This window comes from Alternaria infectoria, assembly GCF_024043175.1.
Source record: "Alternaria infectoria strain BMP 0036 chromosome Unknown scaffold_7, whole genome shotgun sequence".
Lineage (NCBI taxonomy): Eukaryota > Fungi > Ascomycota > Dothideomycetes > Pleosporales > Pleosporaceae > Alternaria > Alternaria infectoria.
The window spans coordinates 843492-871047 of NW_026250696.1; the positions used below are offsets into that span (position 1 = coordinate 843492).

Consider the following 27556-nt stretch of genomic DNA (forward strand, 5'->3'; position numbering starts at 1 on the left):
ACCTCACAGTCGGGGAGCTGCTAGCGCGTTGCACTCGCGACCGAAGTTCAACAGGGCACAACGCGCATCCGCAACCCACCGTTCGCAACTTATCGCACATGTCAAGCACTGTCATCCGCCCACTCTGAGTGACGCGCGCAAGATCGCAAGAGGTACTGCAACGGATAGCGAAATCAAAAAAGCAATTCCATCGACTTCCCGCTTCCGGTGCCCTTTCCGAACGTCCAGCGATCGCACCTTCCAACTCGACTTACATTCGGCAATCGCCTACAACACACGTCATGATGCGCTGGCTCAGAGGCAGCACGGCGGCAGGAACACCGGGCGCAGAGGAAGGAATCGGCAAAGAAAATGTTATGCCAATGGTATCAGACAACCTCAATGCCGAGGGCGCGGAGGATGAGGTTGAGACCTCGAAGAAGCCGTTGCGCAACACCCCGCGCCGTGCTGCAGCAAAATCCAAGAAGAGCGCTCCTGCCAAAGCATCGCCCGCGAAGGCAGCGACTCCCCTGCGGCGGTCTACGCGCGCGCAATCGAGAAAGAGCGGGGGCTTCTTCGACGCGGCGCAGGAAGCCACGCCAGACCCGATGTCAATCGCCTCGATAATAGATGCACCTCCGACATCGACATCGACACCACCACCACCATCACCACAACAGTGGTTCAGTGTTGCCCAAGAAGAAAGTCTATTACGACAGATGGAAAACCTACACAAGAGTGTCGTTGAGTTGAGAAAGATGGGAGAGCCACAGCAGGTCATCGCTCACACTCAGGAAGACGAGAGTCACGTATCGGCGGGTGAGATGGAGGTGCCACAGCAGGTCATCTCTCACGCTCATTCGGACGAGACGGCAGCGGGAGGTGAGAATCGAGAGCCGGCGGTTGAGATGACTGAGTCTCTGCGAGGTGCTGTCGCTTCAGAAGAGGCTGTCGCTCCAGGACTGACTGTCCCTGTACAGGAGACTGCTGCTGTACAGGAGACTGCTGCTGTACAGGAGACTGCTGCTGTACAGGAGACTGCTGCTGTACAGGAGACTGTTGCTGTACAAGAGACTGCTGCTGTACAAGAGACTGCCACTTCACAAGCGACAGAAAACAGTCACCAGTTTTACTCAACCACACCGGCTTTCGATCATGCCAACCAGAACTCGACGCTTCCTGTAGATAACACAACAACCTCCCCGGCCGGCGTATGCTACGTTCCAGCATCGATGCGCCCCGATGGCTCCATCCGTAAAGAGATGAAGATTCGCCCCGGCCACTCCTCATCGGTGCCTACAAATACGGAACCTCACATCACATTCATCCCAGCCCAATCGGCATCCGAGGGACTCCCATCACAAACCGAGACTGCTCAGACGTCAATTCCAGCCCCGTCGACCTCGAATCAATCGAATGAATCCTTTACGAACCATAGGGCCGTCCGCCCTGGCGGACTCTCTACAAGCAAGTATGCGGTTGTCCCAGCTGCACCAATTGAACCCACAGATCCGCCCATGCCGTTCTCTGCATACGCCAACTCAGGCAAACGTCGGCATGTCGAGGAAGAGAACGAAGGACCATCGGGCTTTCAGCATGAGCGTTCAGCAAAACGCGTGCGTACTACGCACAGTCGCGAGTCCGCAGGTGACCGCAGTACGGCAGTTCCTCAAATACTTCCCAGCCCTTATGACAGATACGAATGGGCGCTTATCAATGACAACATGAGGGATAGTCAGGATCAAAGCATGAACTCTGAACCTGAAGAGACGCCAGAACGGTCAGTTGTAGGTCAAGACATCATCGATAGAGAGCCAGTCATCAAGACTGAACCCACCGATGATGCACCAAGTAACCTCGCTGTGATCCCGCCGGCGCACCAGACCCTGCTCACGCCAGCTCAGTCCAATTCACCAAGTATAAGCCGGGCAACTGCAGGACCAACAGCAACGCAACTTACTGACTCGCAAACTCCTGTCTCAACTCCCGAGTATATCGACCTTTTTCGTCTATGCATACCACACTCTAGCGTCCGCCAACCGACACTGGCCGAGGCTAATCTTCTGAGAGAGATGGAAAGAAAAGCGGCGAAAATTTTGAGTGGCAGGCAGGCGAAAGTCGACATCAGAAGCCAGCTTCCAGCCTGGATGCGCGAGGGCATGTGTAAGACCCAGAGAGAACGGGTGGCTGCCATTCAGAGGCGCATCATGGCAGCGAAATCAGGTCCTCGTCGCAATGCCGACGTGAGAAGTTTCAACAACAGGGCGGTCGTATCTACGCCGGCGCCCATGAGAACCGCGCCAGCACCTGTCACGCAACATTACCAGCAGGCGCCTCCCATGACCGCACCAGCAGCACCACCGCAAGTTCAACCCTCAGCACCTCAACAAGCCCGTCAACCCTACGGTCTCGACCCTCTCCAGTACGAAAAGTTTTTCGGTCCAGCTTTAGTATACAGTGCCCTGGAACAAGTCAACAACATGCTGGGAGCTCTTGGGGTCAACGTACGCTGTTTCCTCAGTGGCATGGACACGATAACTCTAAAGAAAAACCACGAAATAGTACTACCTCCGGCTCCGCCAGGCTGCATGCCTCTTTCACTCGAGAACATGCCCTACGCTAAACTGGCCGGTCCGGCTCTGGTGAACCACGCATTACACCAGGTCAACGAGATGATGAGCTCATTATGGCCTGGTCAGTTTGTGTTGCATGGGAAGGACATGCTGCTGTTACAGTCGTAGTTTGTCGCATCGTGGCGATACTACTGTGCTTATCTTCGAGGCTGCAATGGTGACGAAACACGTGGTATAACTTCTTTTCCTGTATATAATTAGTATCGTATTGGCAGTTTATGGCTTCGTACGGATAGTTAAGAGTATGTTCGATACCCAATGACATTACGTTCCAGAGCCCTTATGTCGATGCGTGTAGCATCTATAACTTAGTCACTCCCATATCATCCTTGGGTGCTTCGTCGACGTGCTCGTACAACGAAGCTGTTTTTAATAAAGTCATACTATATCGTGAAGGTATACTCTGCGTTTTGGATTGATACCAGAAAACACCATGTAGTGTACATGTTCAGGGTGGATCGCACGTTTAAGATACGACTGGTCGACGACGAGATTCTTCTTAGGGTAGACGGTAGATCATGCAGGAATTTAGGCGCATCTGTGGAAATTACACCCGCGTAGGTGTTGGAAAGACCTCACAACGGGCTACACCTGCCACATATATTGGTGCATCTTTTTGAACGTACAGTCCCATCATTTCGGAATAAACGCGCTTTCGCGAGACAAGCACATGGAGTGTCATGACTTCAAGGTCATCATTGAAAGTTGTTCATTTTCATGCCGGTGTACCCAGCACTATCGTTGGATACATACGTGAGGTCCTGAATGTAATACCCCGCGCCATAACCCTGAATGCTAAAAAGAACCCATGCAGAAACACCCTCTAGTACCTCTTACCCTCGCGGAGGATGTCGCTGTACTCCTCAAGCGGGGATGGTGTGAGCTTCTTCTCCGCCCACAGGTTGGGGGTGAGGAAACCGTAGGTGTGTGCGACGGCGACGAAGGTAGCCTTCAGGGTGTTCTCAAGGGTCTTGGTGGAACCGGAAGAGGCAGTGTAGATGTCGGCAACACCAGCCAATTGCAAGAGACGCTTGACGGCGGGCGATGCGACAAGGCCGGTACCACGGGGAGCGGGAATGAGACGGACAGTGACGGAACCGCACTTTCCGCTCTCCTTGGTGGGGAGCGAGTGAGGCTCACCAAGGTTGGTACCCCAGTAACCTCTTCGGATGGGGACGACGGAGAGCTTGGCGATGATGATGGCGGCGCGGATGGCAGTTGCGACTTCCTTGGAGGTCTTGATACCGAGACCGATGTGACCCTCGGAGTCACCGATGACGACGATGGCCTTGAAGCGGGTACGCTGACCGGCACGGGTCTGCTTCTGGACGGGCTTGATCTTCATGACCTCGTCCTTGAGCTTGGGAAGGAAGAAGTCGACGACCTGGTACTCCTTGATGGGGAGAGAGTGGAGGTAGCTGTCCACAGTCAGTAAATATTCCCACCCCATTGTCGCCTCAGAACGTACATCTCCTCCATGCTCTTGATCTTGCCGGCCTTTACGAGACGGCCGAGCTTGGTGACGGGCTGCCATTCCTTCTCCTATGCCAATTGTCAATTTCCCGCGCTTTATGCCTCCAAGATATTTTGTATGCGTACTTCGGTCTTTCCGCCACGGCGGCCACGGCCACGTCCGCGACCACGTCCACGGTCACCACCGCGGTCTCCACGAGAACCGAATCCGCCGCGAGCGGGGGCAGGAGCGTCAGCCATGATGTATGTTGGTGGGGTATACGGCTGCTGGAGTTGCGATTAGCGACGACTGAGAGGGTGAGGAGAGGTGGGAGAGCGTACGATTTGGAGTTCCTGGGAGTTAGTGCGTGCTGTTGTCGCGGTCGCACTTGCAACTTTCGATATTGAAATGCTCGCTTAGGTCGTGGATGACGCTAGCCGCATGTGGCTTGGCGCAACCAGGCTGCATGCGGGATGCCCAAGTGAATAGTCCACGGGTGATCACCACAACTCCAAAGCGCAATTCTTGTAGACTTCGCTGCTGCGTACAGCTAGGTGATTATCTCTCTGCATCAATAGACTCTTTCATACCCCAAATGCAACATTCGGAAGTCTCTTGCCAGGTACTTCACAAGAACCTTGCAAGCACGACAATACGTCTCTAGCTTGCCAGCGCTGTTAGTCCTCACGGAAATCCGTCAAGACTGATCGCGTCCCGTGTTCTGCTTGGTCGTTCTGTCTATGAATATCGCGTGTCTCATGCTCCCAAGCTGTCTGGGATGACGTGGCTGACTAAGAGCTCTCGGAGCGCGCCTGACTCGTTCACATGCGCGAGGTACCAACGCTACCACATACACAACTACTTCTCACCAACGCCTCTTCAAACATACCATAGAGCGCACAGGAATCTCATGGTTAATCGTAATGTCTATCTTTAATTCGGTCCTCGGCTCGCTCTCACCGCCGCGGCGATTCAGAAAGTCCTTCGAAGACCCTCACGCGCGCGAACACGAACTACCACTTTACAACTCTCCGCCTTCTCCTCGAATACCACCGCCTGTAACTTCCTCCGTACTATGGCACGCCCCAAGGTCCAGCCTTTCTCCGCCGCCGCGCGTTCCCGACGACCTACTTGCTTTGCAACGGCGAGCTAGACACCTCGAGCAACAGCTGCAAGAGCTACTTGACGCACAATCTGATGGCTTGATGGGCAGCCTTCGCGCAGGAGACGGTCGCGGATCGAATGGAAGCACCACACCAACTGTTAGCAGTGTTCGGTCCAGTGACCGAGGCGAGGACAGCGGAAACGGCCACAGCGCAACACGGAGCAAGAAAGTTGGACTAAACACAGCAAGGCAAGGTATATCTAAGCGGATAAGGCAACTTGCCAGTATCAAGGCTGAGGAACTAGACCTCTTAGATGAGGATCTGAGGAAACTGCAAAGCACAGTGGAGAAGACCGATGCGTGGAGCCAGAAGCGTGTACGGCTCGCGAAGAAGATCAGGGATATAGAAAGAGAAGACGCTGGCGCAAGAGCACAGACCTTACAAACGGAAGCCTCGAAGCTAGAACAGGAGATTCGACAGAAGGAAGAAGAACTATGGGCGCTGAAGAGACAACACCGGCGAGTCTTGGATGAGCTGGCTGATACGGAAAACTCCGTGGAAGCAAAATTGGCATCGTACAAGACATCGCTGTCTCTGTTAGATCGGGAGGTTTCAAACTTCCTTGCGCGACCTCCGAACGCGGACCACGTACCAATGTCGTCTTCTCCGTTCCTCACACTACCCGCGAAGCGAAGAACACTCGAAATGGCGCGCGAATACTGGCAAGACGAGTACACAAGGCTGGCTGAAAGGTGCGAAGAGGTCGATAGAGATCGCGGTGCGCTTGACGAGGGCGCAGTACTATGGACCGACGTCATGAAAAGGGTGGCAGACTACGAGACAACCCTACAAGACTCTATGCGGCCCACGACACAGAAAAGCGCCCCAGATCCCAATAAGCTTCTCGAGCAAATGGATGCAATAATTGCCTACCTCGAAGAGAAGCTAGAGTTTGCGTCGTCGCGAAGTTGGAACCTCCTGGTTTGCGCTATCGGTGCCGAGCTGGAAGCGTTCAACCAAGGCAAGAATATGTTAGAAGATACTCTTGGGTTGAAAAGAAAGGGCAAGGAACGAGCTACAGAACCGTTGATAGATCATGATGGTTTTGAGGCTAGGGAACCAGAGGAGATGACGGGATCTGCGATCAGAATCAGTCGGTCCCCGCCGAAGAAGGCTGCGTCGCCTAGACAAACGTACTTTGACTCTGAAGACGATGATCCGGATCCCGAACTCATGATTTCGCATCAGGATACAGATACAGATTGAGCTCGATGCGGGGTTGCTGACATGCTTTTCTTCGAGATTAGATACCCTTTTGTTTACCCACGCTTTTTAATCAATGAATCGCCATGCAATACATACTCTTCTACTTGCTCATGCCAATAACGTGTCGTCATGTGGACAGCCGTGCTGCGTGGCTCAATCTATCGATAAGAGTGGAGAAAACGGAGATAGCCCGTCTTATTACCGTCACTACTAACAAAGCTCCCGCCCGTTACGAGCATCACCATCATAATCACCTCGGTACAACTTGCGACATCTGCTGGACAGCTTTTCGCAAATATGAGTTCTTCGCACGCCCCGACTAGCCCACCTACCGAGGAGGACACCGCAAGAACCATTGTTTACGATCCAAACGACCCGTTCTGGCGCGATACTGAAGATGATGATGACGACATGGACTTTGTGCCCGCAGAAGAGGGGACCGACGACAATGAGGACGGTGAAGGCGATTTGAGCTTTCATGGTATATTAATCTGTTTTGTATGGCTCATGAAACATTTACTGACATTATCGCAAGATGCTGCCGAACGATTGAGTAACCTCAGCGGAGTGGAGATCGCATTCGAATACACCGACGATAACGACGAAGATGACGACGAAGAAGAGGATGAGGACGAGGATGATGATGATGAGGACGAAGAAGAAGACGAGGACGGGGATGACGAAGATCCAGACGACCCTCGGCAGCCAGTCATGATTACACGTGAGCAGATAATGCAGTTACTTGGGCACGCCGGATTAGGGCGCATATTCGCCACCGATTTAATTCCTCGATCCGGGCTTCGGCGACACAGGTTCGACGATGATGAACAGGAAGATGAAGAGGACAGCAACGCAGGCACCGGCTATGATCCTATTGGCACAAGGTCTTCTGGCAGAAGGCGAGGGCCACGAGGCAGAGACTTATTCGAAAAGGTTCCCAGCGAGCAGGGCCAGGAGTTGATGCAAGGAGGTAATTTCGGAACGAACCCACGACCGGAGGATACACTCCAGAGGAAAAAGAGGCTAGCGTACAACATCATGCGACGAGAGCTAGGCATCGGTGGTGATGGTCGCCAAAAGAATTCCACGAAGCTGTTGAGGCAAGACATGATACCCGAGTCTGTGGCCGACACAATCATACACTACAATGCGCGATGTTATTCGGGACAATTTTCTGACGATGGTAATTTCTTCTTCTCGTGCGCTCAGGACTTCAAAGTGCGCATGTACGACACGTCAAATCCATATGACTGGAAGTATTACAAGGTAAGTAACATCCTTGAATTTGAAGCTCTGCAAAACTGACCTTTCGCAGACAGTGAGATATGATGGCGGCCAATGGACTATCACGGATGCTTCATTAAGTCCAGACAACCGTTTCCTGGCATACAGCTCGATTCGAAGTATCGTCGCGCTAGCACACACGGATCCCAGTGACGATTCGGAGCCCCATTACCTTGATTTTTCAGACTTGGGCCGACCGACCCCGCGTGGATTCCGCGGATACTTTGGTGTAAGATAGTCACACATCCTGTTCGACTTCGCAACTGACCGCTCCAGATTTGGTCGATAAGGTTTTCTGGCGATGGACGTGAGATTGTAGCAGGAACAGGAGACAGCTCTGTCTATGTGTATGACATAGAGCGTCGTCAGTCTGTACTGCGCATCCCGGGTCATCAGGACGACGTGAATGCGGTCTGCTTCGGTGACACTAATTCGCCTCATATTCTCTACTCTGGTTCAGACGATACTACACTCAAGGTCTGGGACCGAAGAAGCATGGGCGATGGCCGAGAAGCTGGTGTTTTCCTCGGCCACACCGAGGGACTAACGTATGTCGACAGCAAGGGTGATGGGCGATACGTACTTAGCAACGGCAAGGACCAAACCGCTAAGCTCTGGGATCTGAGGAAAATGATGTCGAAAGAGAAGGCTGATCGCATTGATCCCAACGCATATACCAACCGCTTTGAGTACCGATCTAACGCGTACGACTTCGATGACTACCGCCCACATCCACACGATTGCTCGCTTGTCACCTTCCGAGGGCACAAGGTCTTGAAGACGCTTATCCGATGCCACTTCTCACCACCCGGAAGCACGGACTCGCGATATGTCTATTCCGGCAGCTACGATGGATCGGTCTACATCTGGAACCTGGATGCGACACTTGCTGGCAAAGTCGATGTTCTCAAAGCGACTAGAAACTCAAGACCACGTGAGACAGATCTTCTCTCTGGCATGTACGATCACTGGGGTAGGAATGAGGGTAGATGGCAGACCTGTGTTCGAGATGCAAGCTGGCATCCCAATGCGCCCATGATTGCTGGTAAGCATCTATATATACTCTATCTCCTCGATTCTTTAGCTGACCGTCGCTAGCGACTTCATGGAATGGCTGGGGCACCTCACAGGGAACTTGCACAGTCCACACATGGAATGACGGCCTTGAAGAAGATGAAGCGGAGCCAAAGATTGGACGGCGGGTTAATCACATGTTGCATCATGACGAGCGGCTCTACAATACCGAGGGCAGGACGAGAAGGCATCCTATGTGGTACGAAGACATGATGAATGAGGAGTGAAAGCTCCTGCATCAGCTGACCCTACCAGACTTCCGATGAACGGGCGAATGTAGGCATTGTATATAGGGATCTAGGAAGGAGTTTGGGAGGTTATTGTATATATGCAGGGACTTTCGGTTCTGGATCAGTCGACTCTAACCCACTTCAGTCTATATCACGTCAAATGGTCCGCAAAGTCCATCAACGTGAATGTTGCGCATGCCTAAATTTGGATATAATCAAACTCCCGCTGACCCAACCTCCGTACTGTACAGCCATTTTGAGTATGCCATATGTCCTCTATGGAGCCCACAAGTGAAGGCCGGTCTTTCCACTCCCAATGCCCCTAATACAAGATGATATGATGAACGGACCGGTGTCGTGGTCGAAGATGCAAAGGGAAGAGAATCGATGTGTTGTGGCGCGGACCGTCTATGAGCCGCCGACGAGGATGTTGTTTACGGGGATGTGGACCAGCTTGACGACGTAGCCGATGACTCCTGCAAAATGATCAGTCTGGTGGACCTGGGGCGGACATGCGACCTGTCACTAACCCATAATAAGGAAACCGATTCCGACTGCTTGCGATATCCTGATGAACTCCTTCTTGTCGGGCTCTGTGGTTGTGTTAGATACGTCGTTGTCGGTTTGCAGAGGCGGTCGTACTGGTGCAGCGGTTCATGAACAGAGTACCCTCCCGGAGGAACTCAGCGGGCATACTGCGCGGAGGTTAGCCATTACTCCCTCATCGTGCGATTGCCGTCGGGCTTACTCAGCGAATTCCTTGACGTTCTCCATGGCGACTGATGTGTGACTGTTGATTTGTGGGGTGGATGGAGTTGCCGTGAGTGATTTGTCGAGTTGAATGTGTCGCGGGTTGTCGGAGAAGTCGCGAACTCAGGGTAGCAGCTGCCAAATTACCAGACGGACGCAATCTGGCCTTGCGGAGAAACCCGACAGGGGTAGGTGTTGCGCCAAGCACGCTAAGCGGCGACGCTAACTTCGAGCTATCGCATCCGCGTCGTCGTCTGTCGCTCACCATCACTCGTGCTCGCGCCGACAAGTCGACTCTACCCACTTCCCCAGGTTTGTCACTCAACGCAGTCACTCACTACGCAACAGAGCCGCCCACGAGTCACGCGACCGCGACCCGCTTGCTTACGTCGACTCACGCGCAGAGTCAAGGGTTGAAGGGGAACGTGTTTGGCATTTGACTCGAGCTCGTCCTCGTTGCTCTCCATTTCTTCTTATTCCTGGTAGCGCACGATTCAGCGCCGCATCAATTCGAAGGGACATTGTATACAGCAACTTCGCTTCGCGCAAACTGTACTGGAAGCTAGCAATAGCAAGCGCAGGAGGCAGGCTGAGGCTTCACACACACATCTCTCACACCACATCCTGTACCTTTTACATCTCCGCATCTGCCAGGGGCGATCGGACTACCCCGTCTTGCACTGAGCTGTCTTTCTGGACCTTGTCACCACGCGCCGACAGCGGCACTGTACGTATGGCCTTACACTCTACGCTGTTTGTCTCTTCTCTCGCTTTCGCATTGCAACGGACGGCCAACGCATACTTTCTTTTATCATCCCTCTATCTCGTCATGCTGATTTGTATGCCAATCACAGAATTGCATGTACTTTGGCTATTGATACTAGCACATCAAGTACCTAAAAGCGAATTAAAGAAAGAATACCGGAACAAACCTCATCGCTTACTGCAGTTGACTTGACATACCACAGCAGACATGGCTGACGACGACAACTTCGACATCGACATCTACGGCGATGACTCCTACCAAGATTCGGCCGCGCAGCAAGACACCACCGTAACCGACGCCAACACTCCCAACACAGATGCGAACGCTGCGCCATCAAACAACGCACCGGATACCACGAAGGCGGAAAACGGCGATCAAGCGATCAAAGAGTCCACAGAGGACGCAACAAACGGGGATGGCCATCACGACCAGAGCACCCAACAGATAGCGTCCACAGGGGGTGCGGCTGGCCTCGACGTTCACAAACAAGCACCCCAGCAACAGGGCACAAAGCGCAAGCAGGGTGAGGACGATGATCGCCCGACCGATCCCGGCGCGACCGCAGCGCTCATGATCAACGACGTAAACTGGTGGATTAGCGAAGAAGACATCCGCGGATGGGCTAATCAGAGTGGTTGCGAAGACGAACTTGTCGAGGTAACCTTCAACGAGCACAAGGTCAACGGAAAGAGCAAAGGGTTAGTCACTCCATTGCTTTGAGGCATACCAGGCTAATCGTTCTTGTAGTCAAGTCTTCGCTCTTTTGAACTCACCTCAAGCAGCCACTGCTCTGAAGCACCAGATCGAGAACCTCTTCAGAGACCAAGCCCACACGAAGAAGCCGACCGCGATCTTCAGTCCTCCACACGTCAATCCGTTTAAGACACTACCAAAGGATGTTCCCGCGCGAGACAAGGGTAGGAACGATCGCGCTACTTCCGGCAATTACGGCAACCAAGGTGGATATAACAACAGAGGCGGATACAACAACAACCGTGGCAACTTTAACAGAGGAGGCATGGGCTACCAAAATAACCGTAACTTCTCTCCTGCTGGTGGTAACATGGGCGGCAACATGGGAGGCTACGGGGCTCAAGCACCAATGGGCAACTTCGGCAACCCTATGGGCGGTATGAACAACTTCGGAGGCGGCTTCAACCGCGGTGGTATGATGGGCGGTAACATGCGTGGTGGTATGGGCAATCGTGGTCGTGGCGGCAACATGGGCATGAACCCTATGGGCGGAAACCCCATGGGTGGCATGAACATGCCTATGGGCGGTAACATGATGGGCATGGGAGCCAACATGATGGGTATGGGTGGTGGCAACATGGGCATGATGGGAGGAATGGGTACGTCGAGAAACTTTCATCCTCCGACTAGTGACTTAACCCCCATACTCCTTGGTCCTTCGCTTGGATGATCGCTAACACTGAGACTACAGGAGGTGGCTTCGGCGGCAATCCAGCATTCAACCCAGGATTCTTCCAAGGCAACCAAGGCAGCAACGATGGCAGCTGGCAGAACCCGCACGGTGCCAAGAGGCCCCGCCCCGAGTAGGGTTCCGAGCGCGAGCGTCTATACCACGTGCCAAGAGAGCTATGCAAGCCGCATCGTGATTCGTCAGAAGACCGGAGAATCTATTATCGCAAGATGCACGAACGCCATTTTGCCGCGAAGGAGTACAAACGCCAACGCGAGTTGAGAGGCCGTCCTTCCGCAGACGACATGTCTGATAAGACCTTGGACAGGATCATATGCGGCGTTTTTCCTTGAAAACGTTTCGTGTCTCGTGCGACACAGTGGGTTAATGACCTTCTTGGTACCTGGTCTTTCTCTTCTTTTTCGGCGTTCTTAGGGCGGTCGGGACGTCTCCCAGGAATCAATCTCTTCTTCAATTGTTTTGTTAGTTCTCTCTCTTGTTTCCTCCAATGGCATACTGTACGCTGATGGTACTCGGAGGCCTTCACCTTTTGATACATCGTTGTCTTAGATCTTTTACTGGGGGTCTTGTCTGCCTTTTGAGTATCGGAACTATCGCGCGTGTATGCACTGATCACACGTGTGGTGACTTGAGTACTTTACACGCGGTCAGCAGCTGTCACGCCGCGTTCTCGCCAAACTGTTTTGGATACGGAATGACTGTATTACTACTTTGAAGATAAGTGTCTTCGGCGTTCGCATGTGAGCTACTTACCCTGAGGGCAAGAGACCAAACCGTGATCACAGGAGTGCCAAAATCCTTGGTGGAGAAATGTCGCTTCCCAGGCTAATTTGGAGTCAGGCCCGTAGGGACCACCTGCATATGAACCCAGACTGGGGCTTATAATAGCGCTAGGACGCGATGTTTCTACCAAACACAGCAACGACCAATGATATTCTCTCAATCGACCTCGCTATCTCCTTCCAGGCGCCTTCTATGCTTTTGCTTCCGCACTGGAAAACCGGGCAAGAAGGCGGCTTTTCAATATAAGCAAATGAAAGTGGAAGCTTGATTGTCGCGCTAGCCGCAAGCGGCGACAACCTGGGGTAACAACCTCATTAACATGCGAGGCTTGTAGAGAGGTGGCGAGGGGAGAGTGGGTCAGGCTATATGGAAGAAAATCTGAGGTGAGTTAGTTGCGCCGAAGACATGGAAGAGAGTGTATATCTTGGACTTATTCCTGGCCTTTCTGAGACAGTCGGCCAGAGCTCTCAAGGATCACAATGAGAATCTCCCATGCAAGCGCAGCAGTGCTGCTTAACAGCGCCTTTGCTGTCGCTCAATGTTCGTTTCCCTATGGTCTCGACAAGCGAAATATTGGCTAACACAAGGCAGCGACGAACGGCACTGGCGTAAAGTGCCCTTCGAGTTCAAAGTTCGCGTCAATCTCAGCCGGCACTTTCTTCGAAAAGCTGAACCCGGGGTGGAATGTTGGCAACACGCTCGATGCCGTGGAGACTGAAGGCAGCTGGAACAACCCACCTGTTGTAGGAAGCACATTCGATGATGCGAAAAGAGCTGGGTTCAAGAGCATTCGAATTCCCATCACCTGGGCGTACCACTTCACCTCTCAATCACCAGACTGGACCGTCGATCCTGTGTGGCTGCAACGTGTATCGGACGTCGTAGACATGGTCACAGACCGCGGATTGTACGCCATTGTCAACGTTCACCACGATTCTTGGACTTGGGCCGATTTGACAGTAGCGAACACGAATGTCACGGCTGTTGAAGAGAGGCTTGGGAAGCTTTGGGAGCAGATTGGCAAGAAGCTGGCTTGCAAGAGCGAAAAGGTTGCTTTCGAGACAATCAACGAAATTCCAGGAACTACGGCTGAGCATGGCGCTGAGGTCAACAGGCTGAACGACATCTTCCTCAAGGCTATCAATGATGCTGGGGGTCACAATCCGAAGCGCGTTGTTACGCTCGTTGGCGCTGGTGAAGATGGAGCGAAGACGTCACAGTGGTTTAAGAAGCCTGATCCGAAGTTTAAGAATCCTTGGGGCATTCAGTATCACTACTACTCACCGTGTAAGCAGCAACCATCTTACCACACGAGGTATTGTGACTAACCATACTGTAGACGACTACGTTTTCCAGGCCTGGGGCAAAACCACGTGGGGCTCTGACGCCGACAAAGCTGCTCTTGAAGCCGACCTCGCCGCCGTCCGTGGAAACTTCACCGATATCCCTCTGGTCATCGGTGAGTGGGCTGTATCGCCCGTCGCCACTGAGACTGCAGCGCGCTGGCGATACTTCGACTTCTTCCTCCGCACAGCAGCAAAATACAACACTTCGACCATCCTCTGGGACAACGGAGCCGACTTCCTTGATCGCGCAACACACGTTTGGCGCGACGAGGTAGCCTTGGACATCTACCGCAACGCAGTAAAAGGCATCCCGAATGCGCTTCCGGATAGTACTACAGACGGCTCTGCAACGCAGACGAGTTCTGCGCACATCTACCACCGCAAGAACGAGACTGTAGGAGACGCCACGTTGGGCTTCATGTTCAACGGAAACACACTCAGTAAGATTAGCAAAGGAAGCAGACAGCTAGCCAAAGGCAAGGACTACACCGTATCAGGCGAGAAGATCACCTTCGCAGCTGCATACCTCAAATCGATCATCACGCCTACCTCGCCCACCGGCAGTCTAGCAAACCTAACATTGACTTTCAACCGCGGCGCCGCTCTGCAAATTAACATCCTCCAGTACACCACACCAGTCCTATCCAGCAAATCCGGGTCCTTACCAGCAGCCGGTCAGGACTTGCTCATCCCGATTACATGGTCTGGCCAGAACAGGCCTGCGGCTGTCAAAGCTACCAAAGCCGATGGAACGTATCTGGTGGATGACTGGACGCAGTACCTACCTGTGCTACAGCAGGGTCGGGCGACGTACGGTAACCATTGGGACTGGACTGCGCAAGGTGTTGTTATCAAGGCAGCGGCTTTGGATGCTGTTAGGGCGGCGGGTCAGGCTGCGACGTTCATGATTGAGTTTTATCCCCGGGAACCGGGGAATGCGGTGGAGTACACTGTTACTGTTTGAAAGAAGTGAGGGTTAGAGCTTGGCATGTACTGTGATGGGTCATAGTTCAGATAGTGATAAAGTTCATGATATGCTGATCTCAACCACCGTTGACTCAATAAATAGCATTACGATCAAAATATATACACTACTCTCTGCAGAGCGAAAGTATGCCAAAAGGACATCGTCACCAAACCTATCCAGCTTAGACGACGGCGCGGGAAACAGGGATGACGATGTCGTCCCGCTTACGGCCGCCACCAATGTCGGTGGTAACCTCGATAGCAGCCTCTCCGTAGACGACAACACCGCTGGGCAGAGTCTCCTGAAGGGTAACGACTACAAGGCAAAAAAAGTTAGTTCGAAGCTATCAGACTGGCATATGGAGATGTAAACGTACGCTTTCCGTCGTAGGTGAAGTCGAATGTCAACTGGTCGCAGCCGTGGAGGTAAGGGTCCTGAGCCTCGACGCAGGTGTTCCTCAGCTCGGCGTACTGGTCGTTTGAGAACTCGGCGTGGAGGTAGATTTGGCCAACGTCGGGTCCGACGGTAATCTCGACGTTCCACTCTCCTTGGTTGTCGCGGGGGAGGACGGCGGCGGAGGCGGTGCTGGCTACGAGAGCGAGGAGGGCGGTGGTGAACTGCATCTTGGTGGTGATGGTGTTGAAAGTCGTGGTTGGTAGATGGGAATATCGGTAGTAGGAGTAGTAGTAGTAGTGGCGAGGAAGTGATGGATGTTGTTGATGATGTCTGTCTAGCTGAGTGGAATACCGAAATTATATACGCAAAGCCGTAGCTGCCGAGTACCACCGAAATGCACGTTGCTCGTGATTACGGAGTACGAGTACGAGAGCTACAGAAAGCATCTATTTTCACGTTGTAATGCGAGGTGTATCCTGGACCTAGCGGTGTGGAGTTGCCTACCTCTTTCGCACTGATCGTCCGTATGTTCCCCATACAGGGCACCGAGGTACTGTAGCCCTGGGTTCTCAATACTCGCGAGCGCACTGGTTTTGCGCTTCTCCTTTTCGATGCGTTAGTTGACTTATTTTTAGAAAGGTACAAGCTCTGGTCTTGTCGTAAGATGAGGCTGACGTCAAAACATGCGACCGTTACCTAGGTATCGACGATACTAACATCTGACACTCCAAGAACCTTTGAAGACTTAATTATGAGTTTGCGCATTGTTCAGGTTTCTTACTGATGGTCATTTACTTCTTATCGCCATCTCGACTTCGTGGTTTTGGTGAGGAAAGAGTCTGAGCTTCCCGAGGTCTTCACCCACCGGATGAATCGCCCGTAAGCATGGAAGAGGAAGTGGAGAGGAAAATCTCCGAGCTACAATGCTACTGTGGCGCCGTCAAACCGGAACAAGCTTTTCACGCCGAGAACACGAGCGCCAGTCAGGCACGGCACGATATCGTAGCGTTTGATATGTGCGTGCGCTGATAATGACGATGCGAGGCTCACCAAGAGACGATTCCACAACCGACCAGCATTGTGTCAAGACAACCTGGCCGTTGCCGCTGAACCGGGATGCTAGCGGTCGATCACTTCGACTTCATGCGTTCGTATTGTTGCTTTGTTTTTCTTTCTCGAGCATTTATCAATTGCCTTAAGCAGCCATTGACTCCGCGCAGTAGGAGCCTTCTTATGCGACTATCGCGACGTTTCATCCAAGCCTAACACGAATCACTCAAAGGAATAGCCGTTGGACCAGTCGTTGATTGAAAGTTCTAAAAATGGTCAAATTTGTGGATGGTTGATGTTAAACGATAGAAGTAGCATTGGAACTGATCATTCAAGGAAAATTGTACAACTGTTACGAACTCGTCGCATCGGATCGTTGACGACGTCTTCAGCACTGTGCGTTCGTATTGAAGAGGCATTCGATGTTGCTGGTGGTGGATGAGCAAAATAAAAACTTAGGGGTGTAACCTCACGAAACTACGTCATTGTCACCCGCCTCTTACGAACGACGACGCCCGGGCCGGCCCAGTTGCAATATCGCCCACCGGCCAATTTGACTGGAGTGTTTAAACGTGGTACCTGTCCCATGAGAGAGCGTCATGAATACCTACTACAACCAGCCTCGGGCGAGCAAGTGCTGATGATAGATGTGTGCAGAGGATGTGGACGAAGTGGTGTCAGGGTGATAAGAAGACAAGCGATAGCTTGAGAACATGGTATTTTGTTATCGTATCGCAGCCTCCCATTCCTTCATCGCTGATCTTAGTCTTGCTTCAACGCCGTTCTCGTGCCAAAAGTGCCCTGCGCCTGCAACCTCAACACTGGTAAAGCGTGAATTCGGCTCAGCTTTGAGCTGTTCTGACCAATCCCGGATTTTCTTTGACGAAGCGAAGATATCCTGATCGCCATAGATGGCCAGGGTTATATGCTTTCCAATCACTTCCTGACAGTCGTCTTTAGACCTGCTCCAAAACTTGTGTATCAGGGCCGGTGCAGCAAGTGTAGAAGTTGGCGGCGTAAGCGGTGAGATGAGGAGATAGCGTACATCTGGCATTGTAGTCGTCGGGTTCTTCTTCTCTGGCTGCGGTATCGGTTCGTGGGTTTCGTGTCGTCGCCTGTGGCTGAGGCTTCTTAACCTCGTTCGGATTTCGAGCCGCGAGCTGCCCTCGAGACTTCTTCGGACGTCCCTGCTACTCCTGCGCTTCTCTGGGCTTGTCTCCTCCCCACCCATTGTAACTGGAGGTCTCGGTTCGTTTCCTGCTCGGCTCTTCCGCCTAGCTCTGGTTTCATCCCGAGCTAGGTTGATCCATTCCAGATTGCTCTGGTCTGCTAGCTTGCGAGCGCGCAGAACTATCTCGTCGGCTGCAGTACCCGCCACTGGAGCGGAGAAGGGTTGTAGTATGGTTGGTACGGGCGGGAGGTGTCTAAGCATGAGAGAGCCATACGAGTAGCCTCCTAGTATGACGATGGGAGATGCATCGTCTTGCGCCGGTGCTAACTCGCTTTGATTCGATAGTATCGGAGGCTGATCGGGCGCGAAGGTAAGATCGGACGTAAGACGTGGTCGAAGGCAGGATATGTAGTGCATGAAGAATGCGGCGAAGGATGTATAGTCATCTAGTTCGGGTCTTCCAGACCAGCTAGTGCGTCCCTTAGACCCGTGAGCACCTCTAGTACGTATTAGTTACAACCTGCTACGGTAAAGAACGGTTATGACAGTACCTGAAGTTGAACGTGCCCACCATCCACCCAGCATGCAAGAACTCTTCTACCACGATGCCAACTACACGATCGTCATAGCTACCACCCATTGGCGCGTATGGGTGTGCCATGACGATACCCCTCTTCCTCCATTGCGCGATATGGGCCGAGTCTTTCGGCTTGGTCAGGGTATCTGGATGGTATATGCGGCAATCGAGTGTCGTGTCATCGTGTATCGACGGTATCGTGAAGCTGTAGTGAGCTTCCGGTGGGCGGCGCATCTTCTGGGCCGAATCGAGACCCAGCTGCAGTGCTCATTGCATCTTCGAAAGATAACGTTGCTAGGCAGTAGCCGATAAGACTATATGCACAATGTAGGATGGCTTACTACGCGGCTGTGCAAGACCGTGGGGTTGGCTCTGAGTTGCGGAGAGCGTTCCGTTGATCGCAGGTCCGTGCTTATTGTAGGTGCTACGCGTCGAAACACCCAGGAACTCTTTCAGTACGCTCCCAGTTTGAACTGTACCGCTCCCCGAAGACTGAACCTTGCGCAAACCAAGTCCGGGTTTGTCTTGATGACATTGGGTGCTGCAGGTGGCTGCAAATTTGTGTACCGCCCCATGGCTGTGTCTTCGGCTGCTGCCCGGGTGAGCCTGGGCTGATTCGTGCAATATGGGCGAGTCCTCTGCCTTCAGCCTGATCTACGCAGCTGACGTCCGGAATCTTATCGATGAGTTTATCTGTTATCAGGCGGATTCAATTGCGCTACCTGCCATCAATGCTTTCATACTCATGGATCGACCCCTTACACAGCAAACGAAATGCCAAACACCTGTCGGCACATGTATGTTGAGACCACAGATTCTTTCAGCTGCTGTCTATCTTGCGGCGAGCTCGTTACGGAAGCGACATCATCAGCTACTTCAGAACGACCTTTCAAATACGACCCACTCGACTGCGAAACCGAGCAACATATCCGTCTAGTGCATATACACCCGGGGCAAAAGGAGGACGACATTGTGTGCGAGCTTGTCCACGTCAATCTAGCAGCTGCACCTATTTACGAAGCGATTTCCTATACCTGGGCGACAACGGACGGCGATGCCTCTTTTTCCCAGTTTATTGTGTGCCATGGGAAGAAGCTCGCCATTACGAAGAATTGCGAAGCGGCCCTTCGATGTCTCAGAAAACAAGACAGCCCCCGTGTGCTATGGATTGATGCTATGTAAGCTCGCAGGGCCCGTATTGTATCGTCGCTAGTTGCTAATATCACCAAACAGATGTATCGATCAGAAAAGCACGAAAGAAAGAAACCACCAAGTTGGTCTAATGGACTCAGTCTATTCAAATGCGTCTCAAGTATTGGTATACTTAGGTTTCCGTCACCCTGAAAGGATATCGAAGGTTTTCACATTTCTTGACGAGATATCTCAGGACATTATGACTGTACATCGTAGGGATTGTGAGGACGAGCTTATGAGATTTCTGCAGCACCCATACTTCAACAGGGTCTGGGTGTTACAAGAGATATCCTTGGCGAAGTTAGTCGTTCTTTATACGGATCATCGGACGATTCATTGGGATGCGCGTACGGTTCAACGGCTCATGTCTCTCTGTGAGTGGCTGAAATACCCTCCTCCGGGTGTTCTACACTGGCTTCCAGCGACTGAACGAGGCGAGCATGACTGTCTAGACTTGCTGCATCGAGCCCGCCCTTGCATGGCCACAGATCCGAGGGATAAAGTCTTCGCTCTCTATAGCTTCCTCCCCTTGTACTTTCGAGAGGCTCTTCCAGTGAATTATGCCATGGGTACCGAAGAGGTCTATTGGAACATGGCAACTCATTTAATATCCACCACGAGTCGGCTAGATGTCTTGAAGCATGTATCGCCTCATGAGCTTCTGGATCTCGACCTCATGCCTAGCTGGGTACCGAATTGGGGGTTGAGTCAATTTACTCATTTGAAGCTTCCGAAGTTCACAAGGGCGCAGACGAAAAGATTCGAAGCATTTCAATCTAGACCAATGTCCAGGTCAAGTCCGTCAAATGTCAGAATTCGGCCAATAGCTACTCATAAAACACATGACGATCACCAGACGCAATCCAGCTTTCGACTTGATTCTGTTCTATGGTACCGGAAGCAGCATACTCATCGCGATCATGCAACACTTGGGAAGAATTATGCTAAGAGGTCCCTTGCGATCCCGTGCTTACGTGTCCGAGGATATCTTTTGGACAGAATTACTAAGGACACCAACCAGATACCATCTTCGGAATCCGAAAGCACGCTTTCCCCACGATCAAGGACGTGTCGCTCCTGTAGCGAGGACATGGGATGGCCATCTTCCGATAAAACAGAAAAACATTGGGATTGTCAATGGCGGCAACACACGAGTCTGCGTGATGAAATGGTGAACCATCCTCTGTCGCAATGGCTTTTTGAGACACAACAATCGATCGGTTTCGTTTCATTTATACCTGAGAAAGCTTCCCCGCACTCCAAGAATACAAGGAACGTACATCCAGGGGATACGGTCTGGGCTATAGAGGGACTCGATGTTCCCGTCGTTTTGCGTTGCAGAACCGCAGATAGCGAGGGAGATTACGTTTTGATCGGACAATGCTATCTTCACAGGCCACGACCGGGGCAAGAATGCTTTTTGTGTGGCACAAGCACTGCACCATGGTTGATGGAGTACGCGACTATCGATATTTGGTAGCGTTATTGTGCCTGGTGGCAAGGAGTGGAGCTGGGCTTCTCGACTAGACCGTTGAAATATAACACAATGCCGAGGCAAAAGAACACGATCAGATCCAAGAGGGCTTTTCGATAACCCTGCAAAGTGGCATCAAAGGAAAGTGCGTTAATACACAAACATCGAAGTAGCACTGAGCGGCAGTTCAAGATTATAAATTATCCGCATCCATCCCTACCTCAGACATCATGCCCTGAGTAAAGAAAGACACTCAAGTACAGCTCTAACAGCCCACTCCTTCACAGCGGCCGAAGCGCACCACTCCTATCTTCAGCCCACCTACCAGCGATGGCCTGTCTCGTACTCTTTCCCCAAAACGCCACCGGCATAGCAACCAGCCCACCCACAATCTGGAAGATCATGAGTTCAATACCAACCCAAACATACCCGTGTGACTCAATCCAGGGCACGAGCGCAAAGCTCATAGCCCAAGTGAGGAAGTAACAACCCCCAAAAACAACAGCGATGGCCGGGGCGGCCCACCGCGGGAAGGCTTCGGTAACCCAAAGCGTGTTCGCAATCATCATCGTTATGAAAGAGAAGCCGTTGATGCCGTATGCGAAGTAGAAAGCAGACGCCCTCCATTGGTACTGCACTGCGAGGCCGTAGATGAGAGAGCTTAGTGCGCCGGTGAGGACGGGGAGGATGTAGCTGACGAGGTAGTGCTCGGCTTCTAGGACACCTTTGTTGCGGCTTGAGAGGCGCTTTAGCACCTTGCCGAAGAGGATGGCGAAGATGGGCAGGCCGCATAGGGCTCCGATGCCGGATGCGACGTTGACGGTACCAACGAGGCCTGGTGGTATGTTGTAAGGTGGTGCGATGAGGATCTTTGCGTACGTTGCGCCGATGAAGATCATGCTTGCCGAATTGAACGCAGAGGCAACGAAGACCCAAAAGATGAGTGGGTTGACGGCACAGTAACCCATTTGGATAACGCACCGTCCCGCCGAAGCCCATGACGCGAAGGGTGAGCGTGATAGGCCGACCCGGTCACGGAAGCCTGCAAAGCCGGTGCGTAGCGGGTATTCGGGAAGGTCGCGATAGATCTCAGAGTCCTTCTCGCGGTCTTCGTAGACGGTCAGCTTTTCGGTGGCACTCTGCAGCAGAATGAGTCCGTTGAAAGCTACTGTTGGCCTCTTGAAGTATGTCTCGGGGTAGAGGAAGAAGGTTACGACGAGCGAGACGACAACGGGAATGGTCCAGTAGTGGTAGAATCGACGCCAGTTGTTGCCGTGGTCGGCTAGGAGGGGTACAAGTGCAACGCCAGAGGTGCCGAAGCAGCCTGCCATGCACCACATGAGGGCTATTCCTATCGATCTCTGATTGATGTATGTGAGGTCAATGACCATCAGGAAAGCCTGATGCTGTTAGTGAGTGACGTTATAGTTATATTATGGCGTTGTTTACCAGAGACAAAGCGAGTCCTTCTCCCAAGCCGAGGAAACAGACTGCGGCGACGAGCGAACAGAAAGTTTGTGCTTGACCGGCCCATACCATAGCAGCTAGTACGACCGTGGTCGCTATCAGGATCGTAGGCCGACGACCCAACCCGATTGACACTGGCACCCACAGCAAGCACCCAATGCCCATGAGCATGGTCGGGCCTGTCACCAACGCTTTGATTTGCCATTGAGGTATGTCCTAGAAGTATGTGAGCGATAGTCATGTCGAGTAGCTACACCGGAGCTTACCTCATCTTGGAACTCTTTTTGGATGCTGTTGAGTATGACTGACGCTGCTTGAGCTGCAGTGAGACAGACGACAGAATAGAGCGCTACGGCGAATAAGGCTCCGGCTGTCTTCCATCTACCCCAGTTCAAAGGATCGGCTTTGGAATTTGATGGCATAGGCAGTTTGAGCGTCCTGCCATCGTTTGTGATGAGGAAAGTGCTGCCGGCGAGGTTGTATGATTCGCGCTTCGAGGGGTCTGATGTGCCTGGGGTTGTTGACCTAGAACGGTACCCCATAATGGAAGGCACGGATGGCCTCTTGCCGGATGCATCTCCAGTGAGAGGTGCGTATATGGGATGTGGTTCTGAGACTGGAGGAGAGTTGAGTGGTGGAGCCAGCTCCACCATCGGGTGCGGATCTTCCAACGAGGAAGAAGACCTCCCGTTGGAGTATGTTTCGGACATCATGATTTCCATGATAAGAGAGGATAAGGAAAGAGTAGCGACACGAGTCACCACACAAGTGGATCGTGAACGGACGGAACAAGGAAACGAAGGAACGACTCTGAAGGATTGGCAACCTGGAAAGCGTGGCGGTCGCTACGATCTATATCCACAAATACTCGAGGCTCGCGCTTTTCGGCGTTGGCGGGTGTGACCGCACTACTGTCGATCCCATCTAGAGTTGAGGCTTGGGAAGAAAGTATAAGCTCCTGTCTCCTCCATCTGAAGCTCGCCAAAGCCACCGCATCACACCGAGCGCAAAGACGAGCAAGGACGCATCGGCATAACTTCAACGCTTCGTGCGCAAGATGCAGATCCTCGTACCGGTTCGAGCAGCGTGCGCGAGCCCGGGAGATGCCTGAAATCGGCCGATTGGTCTGATCGATTATCACGACCCCAGTGGCCTGGGGACTCATGTTGGGCCTCAAACAACAACGTGATCTTCCAAGGGAATGGGCAAAACTACGGCCAATCCGCGGTACCATAGCGTTTCACCTGCCGTGCTGATTCAGGATGAGTGACAGCGGCACTCAACGGCTGCCAGTGCACCGTGTCCGGAGAATGACCGATGACTGCTATTCGCCGTCCATCGACGCGTTTCGGAGCCCCAAGGAAGGTCTGCGAACAACAAACCCGAGGTCTGGGCTAAAACATCGTTATGTTTGATATGTGGCTAGTAAGCGTATATGTGAGTATGCTGATCATGCGAACGACAAGATCATGGCCTGACGGTGTTTACGGATACCGAGCGTCCTCGGTGCTATACCTGCGAAGATCCGGGGAAGCGAGCTCCACGTAATCCTTCTCACCGCAACTGCGAAGACCGCGAAACCTATGAAACCAAGAAAAGCTTGTCGATCAAGCATACGTACAACGACCGCATGCGTGCAGCGGAGAATTTCGTAAGATGAGGCTGGAGAACGTTGGAGACTTGGCCAGCTAAGGGGCGCGCTATTGACCAAGGGTTCCACACCACGTGCAATGATCAGCCGAACAGGCGTTTGCAATCTCGACAAGGCGCGCCCAACTCGACGCTTACGAAATCACGCTTTTCGAGGGCCTCGCAAACCATACGGAGAGGATGGCGCTGAAACCCAGAGGAACTCGGAGAGATCGGACGACATCGCCGGGCAACGAAACCGTTAGCTAGCGCTAAAGCACTGGAACATCCCGCAGCCTGCCACATCTGGCACACTCAGAATTTTGAGTAAATGGCTGCCAAGCATCACGACATCTATTCGTCCGGACAGTCGCCAAGGCCACCGCGAAGCAGAAGACCCCCCGAACCCCCTTATCCTTAACTTCCACCAACAACATTTACGTTTGGCGTGCCAAATAAGCTCTAGGCTACAAGTACTGCCACCAGACGTGCGGACGCTAGAAACGTTATGTCGGCCCGAGCCCGCCTGTCACGAAAGAATGAAGCTCCCCTCCAGTCATCTTCAACGGACGCTTGCTGACTACTGACTTACCAAAGAGGACAAGGCGAGCCAAGGCTATTACTCATCTGCTGTGCTGACTGACTTGAGGCTGGGTTTGTTTGAAATTGCAAAATCGATACCCAACCACCATCGTTGCTAATCATGTCGATCACCACCTGCCTACTTGGGGATCGTAGGAAGAGACTACTTGAGCTTGGGACGCTCCGCATTGCTTGGTAGACCCGAAAGCCTTGCTTTGGTTGCGAAAGCTTCACGAGGCTGTGTCTGTTGTTTGCTGCGGACACTGGGCGGCTAGGTTCGACTGGAGTTAACTCCGACGAGCAATCTCGATTACGCACGTTACGCACGCCACAGGAGTTTTGCAATTATGGATTATGAAGATTAACATTTTGTTCTTGAGTTCATATGTAATCATGTGTTGTGGCTTCAGGCGATGTGTTTCCACCAGTGTAGTGGGAGTCACAGAAACGATAGCGGTTTCGATAGGTTATGCTAAAGATCAGCCAGTGTGCCCCAGGATTGCGTTCAAGCGATAGTCTTCGTCCGAGTGCATGGCCGTAGCAATACTTGCATTCTGCATACAGTTGGTGTGAAACAAGCTGACGGTCACAAGGCCATTATCTTACTCAACACCTTGTAACCAGGAAGCACATCGTCTCCCCCATCACAGTACCAAGACAAGACTCCGGGAGGGCGCGGAAGCAATCGAGAATGGTAAATACCGTATGAGGATGGAATGGGTTATAGCCGTAAGTTCCTTCCGAATGAGGATGAAGACTGCTGCAGTAGCACGAAAATTGGCATGCATGAATGAAGATCAATATCAATATGGATGGGCTTGGGGTATATGCCCCCGAAGAAACCACCGGATCTCGGAGACCGCTCTCCGCTCTTGTCATGACATGATCAATCAGGCTGTACGGGTAAAATCAGCAACAAAGTTTCTTGGGATATTCCTTTTGAAATGGCCATGGTTGACTCCAACTACATAACGATGCCTCTAGAAGATCCGGGTAAAAATCTTGGGGTATCAGGTGCTAGAACTAAAGCGTAAAAAGAGATGTCGGCGAAGCCAAAGGAGATGAGAAAACCAGAAGAAAAGGTACGGTACAAATGCCGCCCATCATCGTACATCATGTCTGACTCGATTGAACGCCGCTTAGGAGAGATGCGTCGTGCAGACACGTTGTGAACAGTGAAAAACACCAAAATGTCGCCCTCTTGGGGGAATGTGGGAACCGTCCAGGTTGAAGATAGAACGTAGAAGCGAAACGGATACCATGGATGACTGAGCATTGAAGGCTTAGCCGTTGTACCAGCCGTTGGCGCCAACTGTTGCCTCTTCTACTTGGCGTTGAGGTATCAGCGATGTTGTGATATCATATGCTTCGATGAACATCCGCCAAGAGGGGAAGTCGAGGCTGAACACGGCCTGGTGTTTTTGTACGTCTCTCTCTCGGTGTTCTGAGACGCCACTGGGTGCTGCAGGTACTGGTAGTAGTTAGTATATGTACGACTCCATTGAACTCGCAAACTTACAAAGTAGCGGAAGTCCATGTGCGTCTTTGACTATCTTGGCATTTCCTTCCTTCACCAGGAAACTGATGTAGAAAAGGTTCTCAACCGTCTGCCCAAAGTCGTGAGGATTTATCGCGAAATCGAGCAAGTTGACTGCGGGTTCCTCTTCGGTGGTCATGGCGATTCTGTGGCGTCTAAGGGCAGCGGTTGGAGCGTCGTCAGTATACTCATCGTCTGGCATTGCGTCGATTTCTTCTTGAACCAATGTCTGGGAAATTGTGATATGCTGTTCCAAGCGTGACCTGATACCTCTAACCAAAGTCGTCAAGTTGTTACTCTCATTTTGCTGAATGTCACCGGTTTGAATCTCTTGGGGTCGAGTCGCTGGACCGAGAGGTTGCCGTTGCGATCGTGCTTTCTTTTGAGTCACACGAACGCGCCTCTGAACTGAGAGTGGACCAAGCAGGAAACTTGATGTTGGCGGTCGCCTGTTGCGCGGGAAGCATGCTCGCCGACCTAGTAATGCCCAGTCGAGCCCATCTGGATCTTCCTCGTCATCATCGCCTACGGCTATTGCGGGTGCGTCTTCCTCGCCTGCAATGTGGCCGCCAGACTTCATAAAGTATATGCATTTTGAAACGAATTGATCCAGATCGATGCCTACACCAGAATTGCCTAAGCTGTTGTTGAGCTTCTTGCCTGCTAGGTCGCTGGCGCTGACCAGGAAGCGGGAGTCAACCGTAGCGTCAGCCGTTTGTCGCACCTTGCCGAACAAGCTGTTTTGCGTCTTGATAGCATCGAGGAGTCCGCTGTCGCGTGATTTGACATAGTCATCGCGATTGTCTGCTATGGTCAGTGATATTCATGCGACAAGGACCAAGTTGCTCGACTTACCTTCCAGCATGCGATGGTTATCGCGCATGTTCGCTCGCAGTCTCCTTCGCTGCTCGGGATTCTGGTTTGGGTTGTAGTACTTCTGATCGCCTTCCTCATCTGATTCAGGTGGGGGCTGTGAGGGCGTTTCCACTGCGTGCATGTCCTCTTCCTCCTCCTCCTCTTCCTGCTCGTCGTTTACATCCTCGTAAATTTGCTCCTGAGCCATTGCGTAGTTATCGGTTCGCCTCCTCTTACCGCCGTGCCCAGTTGTTGAGCCCGAGTCGGGCGTCGGCATACGCACCGACGCGCTGCGCATACCGCCAGCCTTGCCTCGTCGCGGGGTGTTTGCGCGTGTCTCAGGCTGCTCATTCTCTTTGTCCGAGTTCATTGAGCGCGTCGGACTGAGGACGGAATAGGAAGTGGTGCGCGCATTGCTATCGTTTCGGGGCGCCACGGAGGGGTCGCGATAAAGAGAGTCGACGGTGGAAGCGCGTGTCTGGGGGGTAGCCGAGAGGTGTGTGTTGAGACGCGCCATCCCGCGTCGTGAAAGTGAAAGGGACT

At 52.4% G+C, this 27556-nt stretch overlaps 10 protein-coding genes across 10 annotated transcripts; 4 read left to right on the forward strand and 6 right to left on the reverse strand.

Annotated features, from left to right (window-relative positions):
- Positions 1–281: 281 nt before the first annotated feature.
- On the forward strand, positions 282–2720 carry J4E92_005158 (uncharacterized protein; the record flags this gene model as incomplete). Its single annotated transcript, XM_051496541.1, has 1 exon — positions 282–2720. One exon carries the CDS (start codon positions 282–284, stop codon positions 2718–2720), a length of 2439 nt encoding a protein of 812 aa, XP_051353261.1.
- Positions 2721–3435: 715 nt separating this feature from the next.
- Positions 3436–4325, reverse strand: RPS2 (40S ribosomal protein; the record flags this gene model as incomplete). Its single annotated transcript, XM_051496542.1, has 3 exons — positions 3436–4030; positions 4081–4154; positions 4212–4325. 3 exons carry the CDS (start codon positions 4323–4325, stop codon positions 3436–3438), a joined length of 783 nt encoding a protein of 260 aa, XP_051353262.1.
- Positions 4326–4988: 663 nt separating this feature from the next.
- On the forward strand, positions 4989–6437 carry J4E92_005160 (uncharacterized protein; the record flags this gene model as incomplete). Its single annotated transcript, XM_051496543.1, has 1 exon — positions 4989–6437. The coding sequence occupies one exon, from the start codon at positions 4989–4991 to the stop codon at positions 6435–6437; it is 1449 nt and encodes a 482-aa protein (XP_051353263.1).
- Positions 6438–6734: 297 nt separating this feature from the next.
- J4E92_005161 (uncharacterized protein) lies at positions 6735–9022 on the forward strand (the record flags this gene model as incomplete). Its single annotated transcript, XM_051496544.1, has 5 exons — positions 6735–6918; positions 6973–7703; positions 7753–7950; positions 7998–8766; positions 8820–9022. The coding sequence occupies 5 exons, from the start codon at positions 6735–6737 to the stop codon at positions 9020–9022; spliced, it is 2085 nt and encodes a 694-aa protein (XP_051353264.1).
- A 411-nt stretch (positions 9023–9433) lies between these two features.
- Positions 9434–9799, reverse strand: J4E92_005162 (uncharacterized protein; the record flags this gene model as incomplete). The annotated part of the gene is made up of 4 exons (XM_051496545.1): positions 9434–9501; positions 9556–9618; positions 9668–9720; positions 9774–9799. 4 exons carry the CDS (start codon positions 9797–9799, stop codon positions 9434–9436), a joined length of 210 nt encoding a protein of 69 aa, XP_051353265.1.
- Positions 9800–10748: 949 nt separating this feature from the next.
- On the forward strand, positions 10749–15078 carry J4E92_005163 (uncharacterized protein; the record flags this gene model as incomplete). Its single annotated transcript, XM_051496546.1, has 6 exons — positions 10749–11239; positions 11289–11893; positions 11986–12097; positions 13289–13308; positions 13360–14055; positions 14108–15078. 6 exons carry the CDS (start codon positions 10749–10751, stop codon positions 15076–15078), a joined length of 2895 nt encoding a protein of 964 aa, XP_051353266.1.
- Positions 15079–15262: 184 nt separating this feature from the next.
- J4E92_005164 (uncharacterized protein) lies at positions 15263–15704 on the reverse strand (the record flags this gene model as incomplete). The annotated part of the gene is made up of 2 exons (XM_051496547.1): positions 15263–15396; positions 15458–15704. 2 exons carry the CDS (start codon positions 15702–15704, stop codon positions 15263–15265), a joined length of 381 nt encoding a protein of 126 aa, XP_051353267.1.
- A 1547-nt stretch (positions 15705–17251) lies between these two features.
- J4E92_005165 (uncharacterized protein) lies at positions 17252–18509 on the reverse strand (the record flags this gene model as incomplete). The annotated part of the gene is made up of 2 exons (XM_051496548.1): positions 17252–18197; positions 18250–18509. The coding sequence occupies 2 exons, from the start codon at positions 18507–18509 to the stop codon at positions 17252–17254; spliced, it is 1206 nt and encodes a 401-aa protein (XP_051353268.1).
- A 2715-nt stretch (positions 18510–21224) lies between these two features.
- J4E92_005166 (uncharacterized protein) lies at positions 21225–23132 on the reverse strand (the record flags this gene model as incomplete). The annotated part of the gene is made up of 3 exons (XM_051496549.1): positions 21225–22343; positions 22393–22626; positions 22677–23132. 3 exons carry the CDS (start codon positions 23130–23132, stop codon positions 21225–21227), a joined length of 1809 nt encoding a protein of 602 aa, XP_051353269.1.
- A 2772-nt stretch (positions 23133–25904) lies between these two features.
- Positions 25905–27530, reverse strand: J4E92_005167 (uncharacterized protein; the record flags this gene model as incomplete). Its single annotated transcript, XM_051496550.1, has 3 exons — positions 25905–26092; positions 26141–26962; positions 27014–27530. 3 exons carry the CDS (start codon positions 27528–27530, stop codon positions 25905–25907), a joined length of 1527 nt encoding a protein of 508 aa, XP_051353270.1.
- Between the last annotated feature and the right edge of the window lie 26 nt (positions 27531–27556).